Source organism: Gossypium hirsutum, chromosome A03, assembly GCF_007990345.1.
Source record: "Gossypium hirsutum isolate 1008001.06 chromosome A03, Gossypium_hirsutum_v2.1, whole genome shotgun sequence".
Lineage (NCBI taxonomy): Eukaryota > Viridiplantae > Streptophyta > Magnoliopsida > Malvales > Malvaceae > Gossypium > Gossypium hirsutum.
In genome coordinates, this window is record NC_053426.1 from 100,913,418 (window position 1) to 100,927,021 (window position 13,604).

General features: G+C 35.1%; 2 protein-coding genes across 2 annotated transcripts; one reads left to right on the top strand and one right to left on the bottom strand.

Moving 5' to 3' along the window:
• Window positions 1-405: 405 nt before the first annotated feature.
• On the top strand, window positions 406-1,960 carry LOC107943707 (uncharacterized). The gene is made up of 3 exons (XM_016877486.2): window positions 406-1,050; window positions 1,208-1,323; window positions 1,608-1,960. The coding sequence occupies exons 1-3, from the start codon at window positions 789-791 to the stop codon at window positions 1,722-1,724; spliced, it is 495 nt and encodes a 164-aa protein (XP_016732975.1). The 5' UTR covers window positions 406-788; the 3' UTR covers window positions 1,725-1,960.
• Window positions 1,961-9,342: 7,382 nt separating this feature from the next.
• LOC107943708 (cyclin-D1-1) lies at window positions 9,343-12,635 on the bottom strand. The gene is made up of 6 exons (XM_016877487.2): window positions 11,931-12,635; window positions 11,570-11,656; window positions 11,172-11,270; window positions 10,885-11,086; window positions 10,617-10,747; window positions 9,343-10,523 (listed from the first exon to the last, which is right to left on the bottom strand). Exons 1-6 carry the CDS (start codon window positions 12,180-12,182, stop codon window positions 10,308-10,310), a joined length of 987 nt encoding a protein of 328 aa, XP_016732976.1. The 5' UTR covers window positions 12,183-12,635; the 3' UTR covers window positions 9,343-10,307.
• Window positions 12,636-13,604: the final 969 nt, after the last annotated feature.

A 13,604-nucleotide genomic window follows, 5' to 3' on the forward strand; every position in this document is an offset into this window, starting at 1 on the left:
AATTAATATTAAATTTAAAAAATTTATATATCAAAATGAATCTTAAAATATACTAAATTAAATATTAAAACTAAATTTAAATACCAAATAATATATATAGTACGGTTAAAAAAAGCAAGCAGCATTGGAGTTGGGGATTTGGACGAAAGCCTAAAGGGTAAAAACCTATGGAGCTAGGCACAACCATGCTAAGGTGGTGCAGGTGGTGGTGGTGGGGTTGTCATTTTCTGGCCATGCCAAAAGGAATCACCATGGCATGCTTAGTTGTTAGCACTTACCTTTACTTAGGCTTAGGGTTATGCTTGTTACCAAAAAAATTTACCACTACATCCAATAGGCATGGGTTAGACATATGCTAATCTATATTTTAAATACATATTTTGGATGTATGTGCCCTCTCAAGTTCAACCCTTGACCCCGTCGACCTATGCCTACTACTACTTCCCAAACTCGTAACATTGTTTCTCCACGTGGAGGTCGTGCCGCTTTCCGAGGCCTAGTTCGTCATGCCTTAAAGTTGTCAATTTATATTATAACATTAATTAGTAACAATCATAATCTAATAACAACCCCTTTTTTATTTTTTATTATCTTATATCAATAATTATGCTGTTTTTGAAATGAGGGACGGCCTGCTTCAGCCAGTCTCTTATTTGTATACATGCATAGGTAGGGTGGTGGGGAGAGCTGTATAGAAAAAGACTGCTGTTTTAGTGTTTTACTTAACCTCATCCCTCCTTTCTTCTTTTTATCTTTCATTTCAGTCTTAAATTGAGAGAGACAGAGAGATGGGGAACTGTCAGGCTATAGATGCTGCGGCGTTGGTGATACAACATCCATGTGGGAGGATAGAGAGGTTCTATTGGCCTATTCTTGCAAGTGAAGTGATGAGAATGAATCCAGGCCATTATGTTTCGCTCATCATACCATTGCCTCCCTCTGAGGATGCCAACCAAGACAATAAGGCCGTACGCTTCACTCGTGTCAAGCTTCTTCGTCCTTCTGATACTCTCGCCCTTGGCCATGCTTATCGCCTTGTCACTTCTCAGGGTGCGTGTCGTATTATTATTTTTCACAAGATTATGAGATTTTTCCGCTTCCCCCCCCCCGGAAACCCTGATTATATAGCTTGCTTATATATTTGTTCTTAATTGTTTTTATCAAGAAACTAATACTTGTGTATTGCCTGCTGCTGCCGCTGCTGCAGAGGTTATGGAGGTTCTAAAGGCAAAGAAATATGCAAAAAAGACAAGGCAACACCTGGAATCAAGTGAAAAGTTGCAGCATGAACAAGGGAATAACCTAAGTTCAGAGTCCTACCAAGTATGTCTGCATTCGCCACCTCCTTAGGCTTTATCATTAGTAGTTCATTAGATTTTAGTATTTCAGAATCTGGTATGGGGACAATGACCTCATACGAATATATAAGCTAGCCTTCTAGGCTAGAACGAATTCATAAAGTTCATCAACCCAAAAGGATAGTACCTAAAAGATCTGATCAAGTTCACGAATCCTTAACAAAATCAATTGAAGCAATTTTCATGTTTCATTTAAATCTAGCATTCTCATTCATATTCCTAAATACATGGGCGCTTATTTTCTAACAGTCTCAGGTGACAAAACATGAAAGACGACGCCCAAGGACAGCGCCTGCCAACACTGCTGCAATGAGTTCAAAATCATGGCAGCCTTCATTACAGAGCATCTCTGAGTTTGGAAGCTAATAGTGTTTGTTTTCGGATTTTATTTGTAAAGATAAGATTGGGTTTTGGGAGTGGCAATAAACTACAACTTCACTACGAACCCCCCAAAAACTATATAAAAATATAAATTCACCCGAAGGAATAAAGATGGTAACTTAGATTTCTTATTTGCAATCACAGCTTCCCAAATTGAAATATGTTTCAAGAAATAAAGAACTTGTGCATAGCTTCTGAGTTCAGAAGAGCACGTTGTATCATCATAGCTGATAACAAGTCAAGTCTTCCAATCAACATTTTATACAAAATATTCTAAGCTTGATGAGTTACTACAGTACAAACACGATGATAATATGAAAGAGAATGTTATGAATTATGATGAGAAAATCACTTCGGCGAGTTTTGGTCCGATGTCCTTGCAGCCATAGCTGCTCCAAGTTATGTCAGTCTAGTCTAACTCTTCATTTCTTTCTAGGACCCATACTGAAATTTTTAAAAAATAATAAATAAATTAAAAACATATTCGTATCCTAGGCTCAACCCCAAGTCCGGATAACATAGGCTCTAGGTTTCTTCTTCTCTAAGCAACAATGAACATACCGGTGAAAGGCTCCACCCACAATGTCCCAAGTCCACCATATTCACCGTCCAAGAAATTGTTAAAATACCTATTCTCATCATTAAAAAAAAAAGAGTGAGGTTCACAAAAATTTAAATACTCGTATCAAAACTTGAATCTTCTGAAGGTAGAACCTAATACGGGGCGAAATTGTAACTTTCAAATACTCATATTTAGAGAAATCCTAACATCGGCCGAACATCCACGGAAACAAGAGAGTGAGAGAAGAGTGATTAGTTATTGTCATGCCAGATATTTGTTTTTGGGTCAATTATTGAATTGAGTTATTTAGAAGAGGACATTCTTGATAAAGGCTATAAAACAATCCAAACAAGGCAATTATAAAATGATCTGGATTGATAAGTTTGAATAAAGGGATGTGATTTAAGCAGCACTCTCAAACTGTTATATGATCCTAAGGCTGTAGGATTTAAGCAAGGGCTTAATTAGTGATTGTGAAAACCTTTTTCCCCTTCAAAATCAAAACATGCACGTTTGGATGGAAGCCAAAGGAAATCAAGCTATGGCGGGTGATAATGATGATGCTTTTATGCTTTGTCACAAAGCTTGTTGCATCTCTTGCATAGTAAGAAACTGTGCCTAAATCATGATTTAGTACTTGAATTCTAGTCAGTTTGCAGAAAAGGAAAGACAAAAATCTGTCAACTTTCCCTTCCCCAAATAGTCTAAGAACATGTTTCCGGTCAAGAAATTTCTCGAGAATAACCCTTCCTAGAATGAAAAGATAATTTACATCATTATTTCCTTCACAAGTTGCACTTCTTGTTATTTGATGTAAGCCATTTTTCAAACAGGCTTCTTTGATAAGAACATAGCTTTACCAATTCGTGAGGATAATTTAAGTTTCGAGATACAAGTAAGAATTAGAGTTTATAACATTGTGCAACGAGACTAATCAATGGCATTGGCACTCTCCACCCCTTTAAATATTTAGCATGAAAATTTGAGAGAAATAGGATGAGATGAATGAAGCTAGAATGGATGGTTCATTAAGCTAACTTAGTTGAATGAAATGGTGTTTGCCATTCGCACATTATTTCAGTTGATGATCGATAAGTACAGAAATAATCAAAGGAAATCCACTAATAACAATAACTCATTAATCTATAACCACTATATGTAGGAAGAAACAAACAGTAAAATTCTAGAAAATTTTAGAAAGAGAATTGACCATCATAATATGAATTATTATTTGGTATAACATATGGAAACGTTTACAATATAAATTATTATTTTATACGATACTAATGGAGTTTATTAATTCTACTATTGACATTAAGAAACAACTAATTTTTTAGTTATGTTTATGGAATTAAAAAATTTCACGGAACTATAAAGTGTTATTATTATTTTTTTATCTTTTAATTCATCACTAAATTTGTCATTATTCTTAGATAACTTTAGAAAAATTCACTCTAGATTTAGAAACTATTGTTATTAATAAATTTATTGAAAAAAATAATGATATTAGTGATTTGTACCAAGTATTCCATTTATTCCAAATTTTTAATTGCATGGGTGGCAGGCACCCACATGCCAACTTCCACTTTCGTGATATGGGTACTTGAAGAACAAGAAAGTTGCAAACTATAATTTTCAGTTCCTAAAGCATAAACTCATCAAGGACCATTACTAAGCAGTACTTGGCACACAAATCAAAGTTGCACCTACAAGAAACTATTGAATAAACGAAAAGCTTGAAGCTCAAAATCATATTTGCTATAAGCCATTAAATTCGATCTTACTAATGTAAATAAAGAATTTAGAAGGAATTAACAAATGGGTGCCTTCATCTTCATCATCACTTCCTTGAAGGAAATCATCAGCCAAGGGAGCATCATCATCAAAATCAGACACTGTTAAACAATTAAAACGTAATTTGCTAATAATTTAGTGATATTGGTCAACAAATTTAAGCAGTAGTTCATCAAGGTAAAGTGAAAAAGAAAACGTGTACCAACTTTAGGCATATTTCACTTTGTGGGTTAAAGGATTAAATTAAAAAGAGAAAAGAAATCACTTTAGGCCTATTTTGTTCAACATAACACATCAAGTTTGAGCTCTCTCATTTGTATTTGTAATAAGTTGAGCCCAATTAGAGTGTTGTTATTGGAAGTCTAGGCTTCGGTGTCAAAACATTTGCCCCATTTTCATAGAGATCGTTTGTGTTGTGCTTCATAACTCCCAACAAAACCACATTTTTTAATCTATAACTTGTAATCAGAATGAAACTCTCCATTTTACCTAAATGATTGTAATTTTTGTATACACACAGCTCACACTAAATTATGATTAAAAATATTAATTACCTGTATTTTAAAAAGATTTTTAACTATGTATTAATACATAATTCATCAATCTCCTATACAGATAACCCTAGTCAAAGTCCTGAGAAATAGACAATAAATAAATAAACCTCAAAATGTGAGTACGTATGGACATAATGAAAAAAAGAAAGAAAAAAAAGAAAGAGTAGACAGCAAATTACATTGAATATGGATGACAGAGTATGGTACAAGTATTAAGTTGTAAAATTAATTATGAAATGGGGCTGCTGATTAAAACAAAGTCAATTTTAAAACCAATAGAAGGACGAAGCCTTTAAACGAATTTCTAAAGTATGCTGAAAAGGGTGTCTAGTAAATGGAGGGACCTTCTGCATTAAAGCAATGTGCTAATTAACTCTCTTTCCTTTAAAAAAAAAACTCTTAGCAACTGGAATGGTTTTCCAAAGCCGTCATTCTTTTTTCTTTTTACCAAAATATGTAGAATTGATTAATCAAGTTGGAAAAAGTTTATTGGAATACCCATTCATCAACAATTTGTGTTCCACAATCAACACGTTTCCATTGATTCAACCTTTTGGGCTGTTTGGGTGTTGCAAATGACAAATTCTAAAGCCGAATGCTTTACTTTGTTGACAGCAATGGATCAAAAGCTATGGGTGTATTAATTTATATCTGGTCTCCATTCTCCAGCTTATTTATCAGAGGATTTTCCAATATATATGATGAAGATCCAAACTAGTAATATCTTACTTCTCCATGCTCCTTTATTTCCCTTGTCGTGGAGTTGGAAAATATTTTGTGAGGTGGGATTTTGAGTTGGAATGCACTTCCTATATCCGATATTTTCTCACGCTTTACCATATGCACATTGTTTAGATCAGAAGAGACAAGTCAGACCAAAAGTATCTGCATTAGCCTTATATCATATCTATATCAAATTAAAGTGGTGCTATGCTAGCTTAGTTAATAATTAGATGGATTAAAGAAAGATTTGGGTTTGAAAAATTAAACCATGCATGGCCTTGCACCCCAATCTTAATGTTTCCTTTCATACTGTACTTTGGAAAACCCTTTGAAACTTGCTTTTCAATTACCATATATTTTTATTTACAGCTGTTGCTTTTCTACGCTGTTTTCCTGGTTTCTTTTTTTTTTTTTTTTGGTGATGCATGTCTCTCAGCTTTCACGTTGTGTGTCTTGAGCTAAACTGTGATTAATTGCAAAAGGGGTCCTTGCATTGAATGGTGATGATTGAATGGAAGACTCTTTTGTCTCTCCCTCCACTCTTTGTAAATGGGGGATGCAGGCAGGCAGCCACTATGACAAAAGCTACATAAAGAACATGTTTGAGAACTGTAACAAACGCTCCCTCGAGAGTAGCCACCCGTAACCATCCACCCATCCCCTTTCACCTTTCTTTTAATTCCAATGGCATCCAAAGATAGTATAATTGTGAGTTGGAAAGCTAAAAACTGGGCCTCTGCACCACTCCACCTCTACCAACACAAACCTATCTTTATCTATATGTGTATATACCTTTACTCCATAATCTACAACATACGACTCTATAGGACTCAGATATATACGCATTTCCATGGCATCAAGTACTGAACGAACCTGCCAAATAGATATATGTGGCGGTCCATGTTCAAATAATTAAAGAGACAAAATATGGATTTCATCCGAGGTACAGAGTAAGGGGTACATATGTATATATATGATCAATATATAATATTTACACCTTTTTCTTTTTCTTTAACTCACCAACTAATTACTGAGGTCCAATGGGGACAACTTGGCTTTTTTTGAAGCGCCCAATGGAGAGGAGAAATATGCAAGTGTCTTGAATTCAGCAGTAAATCACAACCATATCTGAGAAATTTGAGCATATCATTCTAGCTTTTCAAGTCTTTTAACAAAATGGGGGTCCGATATGAACTTTTACAGAGAACCCCACGAGGTTGTTTTTACAACGAAAAATCCATATTTCAAAAGGCTCAACTTTAGGGGTCCTCCAATTTTGTCATTCCCATGTTCTAAAGTAGAAAATGCTCAACACTAACAAAAAAAGAGTTGGTAAAAGAGCTAGATTCTGCACCCTACCCTTATCCCCTCACTTTTCATAATATAGGGAGGTGAAAGAAATTTTGGCTTTTGGGCTTATACTTTGGATTCCTCACTTTAAACATCATTTTTGAAAAAATAAAAGAGTGTGTGGGCATGGTTTCCCCCTTTTTATATATAAGTGCAAAGGTAAGGAGGATGTGCTTAGTTGGAGGCTATTTATCCCTTTTCGCCCTATGCCTATTCCTCTAATTCAAACATCACTTGCCATTCCTTCCTTCCGTAAAACCAATTATTACAAGCATTAATCCAACAATTAACTCAATTTCAATTAATTAGAATAAATCTGAATATATATATATAAAAGGAAAGAGGATGAGAATTGAACTCAAAATCCTAAAGTTGCCAACTTTACCATTAAATTAAGGGTTTTATGCACTTCATTATTGTTAATAAAATGCCAATAGTTTTGAATACTTTATAAAATATTTGGATATGAATATGATTATAAATTTACAAATATTTGAATTCATATCATCTGTTAAAATTCTAGGATGATAGGAAGAGTAGATAGATTCCTTTACTCTTATTTAAATAAAATAATAATAAAATTTATCAGCTTTGTAAAATTAATAATTTATGTCCTTTTAACTCTTTGATTAAATGAAAAAATATATATATATTTTTTGCCCTCACAAGATATAATAATTTAATTTTAATCCTTCAAAATTTAATAAATTTTATGTTAAACACAAAAAAGAATTGAAGGGTTGTTAGGAAAACTCCCAAGAAAAAAATGGTGTCGATAATGGTGGGAACCTGTTGCTCACAAAATCCAAATCCTCTTTCGTTCTTTCCGCTCGTTAAAAGCTTCTCCCCAAACACCAAAACGTCACGTCCTTATCACTGCCCCTACTTGATGGTTACGTTTATACGCTCCACCCCATCATCATCATGCATGCGTCGTTCCAAAAACCCCATTCAATAAAATAATAAATAACTGTTTAGTATTCCTACACAATATTCCTCTATACATGCCTAAAGGGATATTTTGTAGTACAGGCATTGCTGTTTAGTTAGACTTTACAATCTATGGTAATGGAAAATTAATTAAGGCTATTTCTTTAACTAATAATTACGTCATTGTATTCCGACACCTTGGCCTATTATCTGTCCCATTTATTTCCTAAACCTGTAGATTAATCCTAACATGTGGCTTAACCAGCACGGCCGGGTGGGCTGTTGGGGGATTAATAAAATCAAATATTAGCATTTAGTTTTAATATGACCTTTTTAGTAGGGAAGATGATGTCTTTTTTTGGGTTGTTGATAATATATTCATGGCTCCCACTTGGCTGTACTAATGAGAAAACACCAAATCTCATTAATCGATTGGAGAATCCCAGGATTTTACTAAAGGATTCGTCATAATTATATTACCCAAATGGATTCTGACACGTTTGATTATCAGATTCATGGTACTATTGGAACAAGTAAAATCAGAAAGCCTTTGTTTGGTAAAGCTAGCCAGGACTGTAATTAAAAAGTAAATAAATTTGGAAGAATTAAACAAAGACTTGATGATCAAATTAGTTAAATACCTTGAATTTGTTATGTGATGAGACTGGTTCGTCGTCCTTGATATATATATATATGGGGAAGAAAATAGATGTCAGAAGCTAACTGCGAACAGGTCCAAGAGAGTTGGATAAAATAGTACCGATGAATAATTGTCACCTAGTGTCGGATTTACTTTCGCCGTGGTCCACGGACACACAAATATATATAATAGTTTTAATGTCAATAATCGAGTTGGAGAACAAGGGCAGGGATGTGAACGGGAGGAAGCATGGTTAAGGAGTGAGAATACCACGTGTTTGGAGTGGAGTGGAGGTGATGATAAGGTTATAAAAGCAATTTGCATGATGATTGGTTGAGTTGGCCTAAGATGCATGGTTAGGTTGTTACGCACCACCCGTCTTTTAAAGGGTTATTGTTGTAATCTTACTACATGCAAAGGTAATATACCCTATGTCGGGCAAAATGACAACTTCTTTGGCGGACTGTTTTCTCGTATATGTGATGTTACGATAACTTATTTGTAGATGAAAAAAGAGCTTGCTTTTTTCAACATCTTTGCCTCATCTCACTTGTATCGCTCCTTTTATCACGGATGTAATAAATAAAGAGGCTTTCTAACCATACATGTGGATGGGATAATTAATTAAGAAATCCGAGTAAAAATTAAAAGAGTGAAATGTTGAGGATGACACAACACTCAATAGTTGGGTGATATTTAAGGATGGAAGAGAGGAAACCAGCTGCTTGCCATTTTCATGGGGCGCTCGCCAGTGCCAACTCCCAATTAGGACCGGGAACCGGGGGTCGTGTTCATGAATTGAACCCTCTTTATTGCCTGCGGGACCAAGTTCTAGTCCCTTCACTCACTCTCTCAATCCATGCCTCCACTAAATTCCAGTCATTCAATTCAAGTTTCTACTCCTTTGGCCCAAAATATGAAATTCGATTTTCTTTTGCTACAGTTACAGTATAAAACCTATGGGAAAACTACAAATTATGTAATGTCGATCACGAGCGGTGCACAGGAAAAGAAAAGATTGAAATGAAAGAATAAGAAGAAAGAGATTATAATACTAAATAATGAGTTTTTATTTATTCACGAATTGAATACAACAAAGTTCAAAAAGGCCCCAAAGACCTTTCGTATATGTTGAGACCAAAAACTGGTCATGAAAGAGGTTTTCCTTCTCCTCGGAGGAAATTTGTTTTTGTAGAAAAAAATAAAATAATTAAAATAAAAAAAGGAAAAATATATGCACACGTGTTACCATCGCACGCAAGAACACCACCGGATAAAATCCGGTTAGGTTAGGCCAAGGCCATTAAGAAAGAAAGGAACTGAACAAAAAAACGGAAAGAGGCATTTCCCGCCAAAAAAGCACACATACACACGTGCGTGCCACACATGCCAAACGCGTGAACACACAATCCACTCGAAAAAAAACCCAAATTTATTGTTCCTTCGGTTTTGATATTTAATTTGTATCATCAGATGGGAAGCTTGACTTTAATCAATCTCATGATATCAATGACCACAAAAAACAGCTCAAGCTTCAACGTTGAACCCGTAAATCCGCCAAACCCATCTCAGAAAATTTCCTCTGCTTTGCTTTCGGCTGTGGTTAAGGGACCCGCCATCTCCTCCCCACCCTTTCATATGTTCGTTCAACAATCAATTCTTCTAGCCTTTCACACCTTATTACTTCCTCTAAATATTAAACATGCTTTTCTTTCCCCTAACTTTCTCTCACCAATATATTTATGTAACAAACCAACACCCCCACTCCCTTGGGAATCTGCAAAGCCAGCCACCCCACCCACCATTATATTTAATCCATCTCCAAACTCTTACATGCACATATTTATATATTTATACTATAGAATCTACATCACTCTCCAAGGTCAATTTACTCTCAAAACCCTGCCCCTCCAACCAATATATATATATTGAGGTTTATAGACAACTAGGGCCACCATTTTTCCTTTCCTTTCTACCCCTTATTTATTGTTTATTTATTATTTCCCCTTCTCCCCTTACTTGGAGTTTCTGTCATCATCATCCACCCTCAAGCAGTTATTTAATTTTCTCCTTTTATATGAAGGTGATGAAGAAGATGAGGAAGATGAGTCACTGGACCTCATTCTGCCTCGGATTGATACTCGAAGCTGAGGTAACATCTTGGGCGGTTTCCTCCTGGCATTGTCAACCACAAGCTCTTGCATTAACCTGTAGCAGCTAAGGATTTTCTCCTGCAAATATTTGGATATTTTCTGAAATTGGCATACGAGTTTCTAGTTCAACTAAGACTCACAATTTTTTTAAACATAATGAAGTGAACTTACCTTGCTCAGTCCATCGCACCATGACTCAGCATGCTCAGGATTAAAAAGAGACAAGTTTGGTATCTCATTGGCTGCACAAAGTATCGCTGCAGCAGCAATGCTTGATGGCCGATACTCTAGAAAGCTCGCCTCTGTTGGCAATATCAAATGGATTATTATAACCCCTTTTTTCTTATCGTATATGCATGTATATAAGTATGTTTCCAAAAACAAAAGTTGGCTTATATATGCACGTATTTATATCAACCGACAGAAAGAGAAATAATACCTTTGATATTCGATAAAATAATATCGGTTGCCCTTGAAATCAAAAAGGCGAGAAAAGTTCCTGTTGGATCGAGCTTGCATGCAAAGAAATCAATGAAACTGAACGGTGTTACTGATCGCAGTCTCCAATCCAATACCGTTAGCACAAGCAGTTCCATTCTTTGAATTGTTTTTGGTTCAAATATATATTTCGCTCCCTCTACCTGCTTATACACATGCACCATTTTGTTGAAATTACACTAATCTATGGAATTACTAAAAAACATATAATAATTTACAGGCAAATACCTGAAGATCTAGAAGAGATGGAACTAGAGGTTCCTCCATCTTGGCCGCTAACGACAAGCAAGCAGTAGATAAAAGTTGCAATGGCCACCCACTAGCTTGCTGAATAGTAAAAGGAACTCCGTTAATTTTCTTAAAAAATTGAAATATTTGAGATTCAAGCTTTAATTATTGTGTTTTTTTTAACAATAATGCATGCCACTATTTGATTAAAAAATTGAAGCTCGCTTTTATTTTAATTTATTACTGACTTACTCATGTCCTTTTCAATTTTTCACGGTTGTTGAAAAGTCAAACATAATCGCATCAAACAGCAATCACTCAAATTCCGCCAACATAAATTTGTTATCCACTAAATAATCCTTCCTTAATAAGTTTTAGTGAAAAAAACAAAAGCTCACCGGCAAGCGGCGGGAATACAAAAACCGATCCAAGTAGTTGACGGAAAGATAAGCCGTTAAAGGCTGCAAATTGTAATATGCTTGTACCTGCAAACAAACAAAAAGGCCATATGATATTAGCATTACTGGAAAAAGTTAAATCGAAAAAGTTGAAAGTAACAGCCGCCAATCAACTATTCAGCTCCGTCCATTAAACGGCTGTTGTGATGAGATCTTTTTTATTTTTCTTTAAAGTTTTAAGAAGAATTGACCGGGTGCATTTTAGCAGAACTGTGAAACTTTTAACTAAAGTGCGCCAGTGGCATTATTGTAAAATCATGGAACAGAGATAGTTTGAACAGTATAGTCAGTTACAGTTTACCTTTAGAATCCATGCAACCGATGCTTCTCGAGCCGACGCGTCAAGAGATTGACACTGAAACCGAGCAAGGTAATCAAATCCGGGGACGAAGTTTGTCTCATCTTCAATAAAGCCATCGATGCTGGACTCCTCGATGCAGGACGCCTGAGAGTCCAGCTCCGACGAGCATGCCGGCGAATCGTCGGATAACACCTCGTTGGAATCCTCGGCGCAGAGTAAGTCCGTGAAGCGATCGGAACATGATAACGACATATTGATAGTGGTTTTGATGATACTAGCGATGACGGCAATGGTAGCCGCTCAAACTTCCTCATTATCTCTCCATAGCCACCAGTAGATTTAGTAATCACCGATGTCGAAACAAAGCGGCGGAGATAATATTTTAAAAAGGGTGCCTGTGTGCGGGTGAGCGACGGATAAAGAGGAGGAGGAGGGAGAGAAGGAGGAATGGTTTTGGGTTTGAAGTTGTTGATTGTTGAATTGTATCTGTTGGGTTGGGACTTGGGATATAAAATCTGAGGATTTTTATTAATTTTATATTTTTTAATTTTAGGGTTTGATTGGGGGGTAGGATTTTCCCGGGAAACGGGATTCCATTTTTGGAGGGTACTCATGTCGAGGTTTTGTTTGTTGGCGTTTAAAAGGTACGGGAGTTATTATTACCACCAGTTCTATGATGATTAAAACTAAATGACGTGTATAAATGTTGTTTCTAATTACCATCCTCCCATCTAGCTATAATAATAATAATAATGAATATGAAAAATATTATTTAAATGAAAAAAACGAAAGGATAACTAGTTTTTTGTTAAATAAATGAGATGAGAAAATTAGAATAATAGAAGACGTATCGTTTATTCTTTTAAAAGTATGAAACAAGTTTTTTTCTAATAAAATCAAAATAGTAAGTATTTTAGTTATAATATTTATGTAAACTCATCCTCAACTCCTTTTAAATGATTTATATATGGTTGTAACAGAATAGTGAGTATCCAGTTGAAACATTTCATCCATAATGGTGTTGCTATTTTGGAGCTTCACTTTCACAACATTTTTACACTTACTTGTTTCTTGCTGCCTTTACCAATTTTCATCAAATATTCATTTCCACCCATTTGTAAAAAGCATATATAGTAGGTACAATAAAAATATCTCCATTGAAAGTGATGGTAGTATAAAACTACTGGATTATAATTTGGGGCATTTGAGTGATAGGAGTGGCAATGGGCATGGATTCAAAATGATGATGGGAAAGTGAAAATATGTTACAATTTCCATATGCCAATGACAATTATGTTGAAATCTTTGCATTGCTATCATTATTACTGAATCCCAGTTTTATAATATACATATATATATATTATATTGTGGCACCATGTGCAATATGAAAACCACCTACTCACTCCACCCCACCATTCAAGTTTTGCGTGCATCAATACTTAAAACCCCAGAACCATTTTCAACTTTCTAGGGCTCTCATTACATGTTGTCTAATTTTCAAAATTTTGCCACCAAAGAATCAATCTACCTATATTACCAATTAAGCTTTTTCATTCCGAAAATGATTAATTATAATTTCTTTTAATAAAAATCATTATCACCATATGCATTTTATCATTATAAATCAATTCAAGAAATTAAATATACTCCCATAATTTTATCAATATATATATA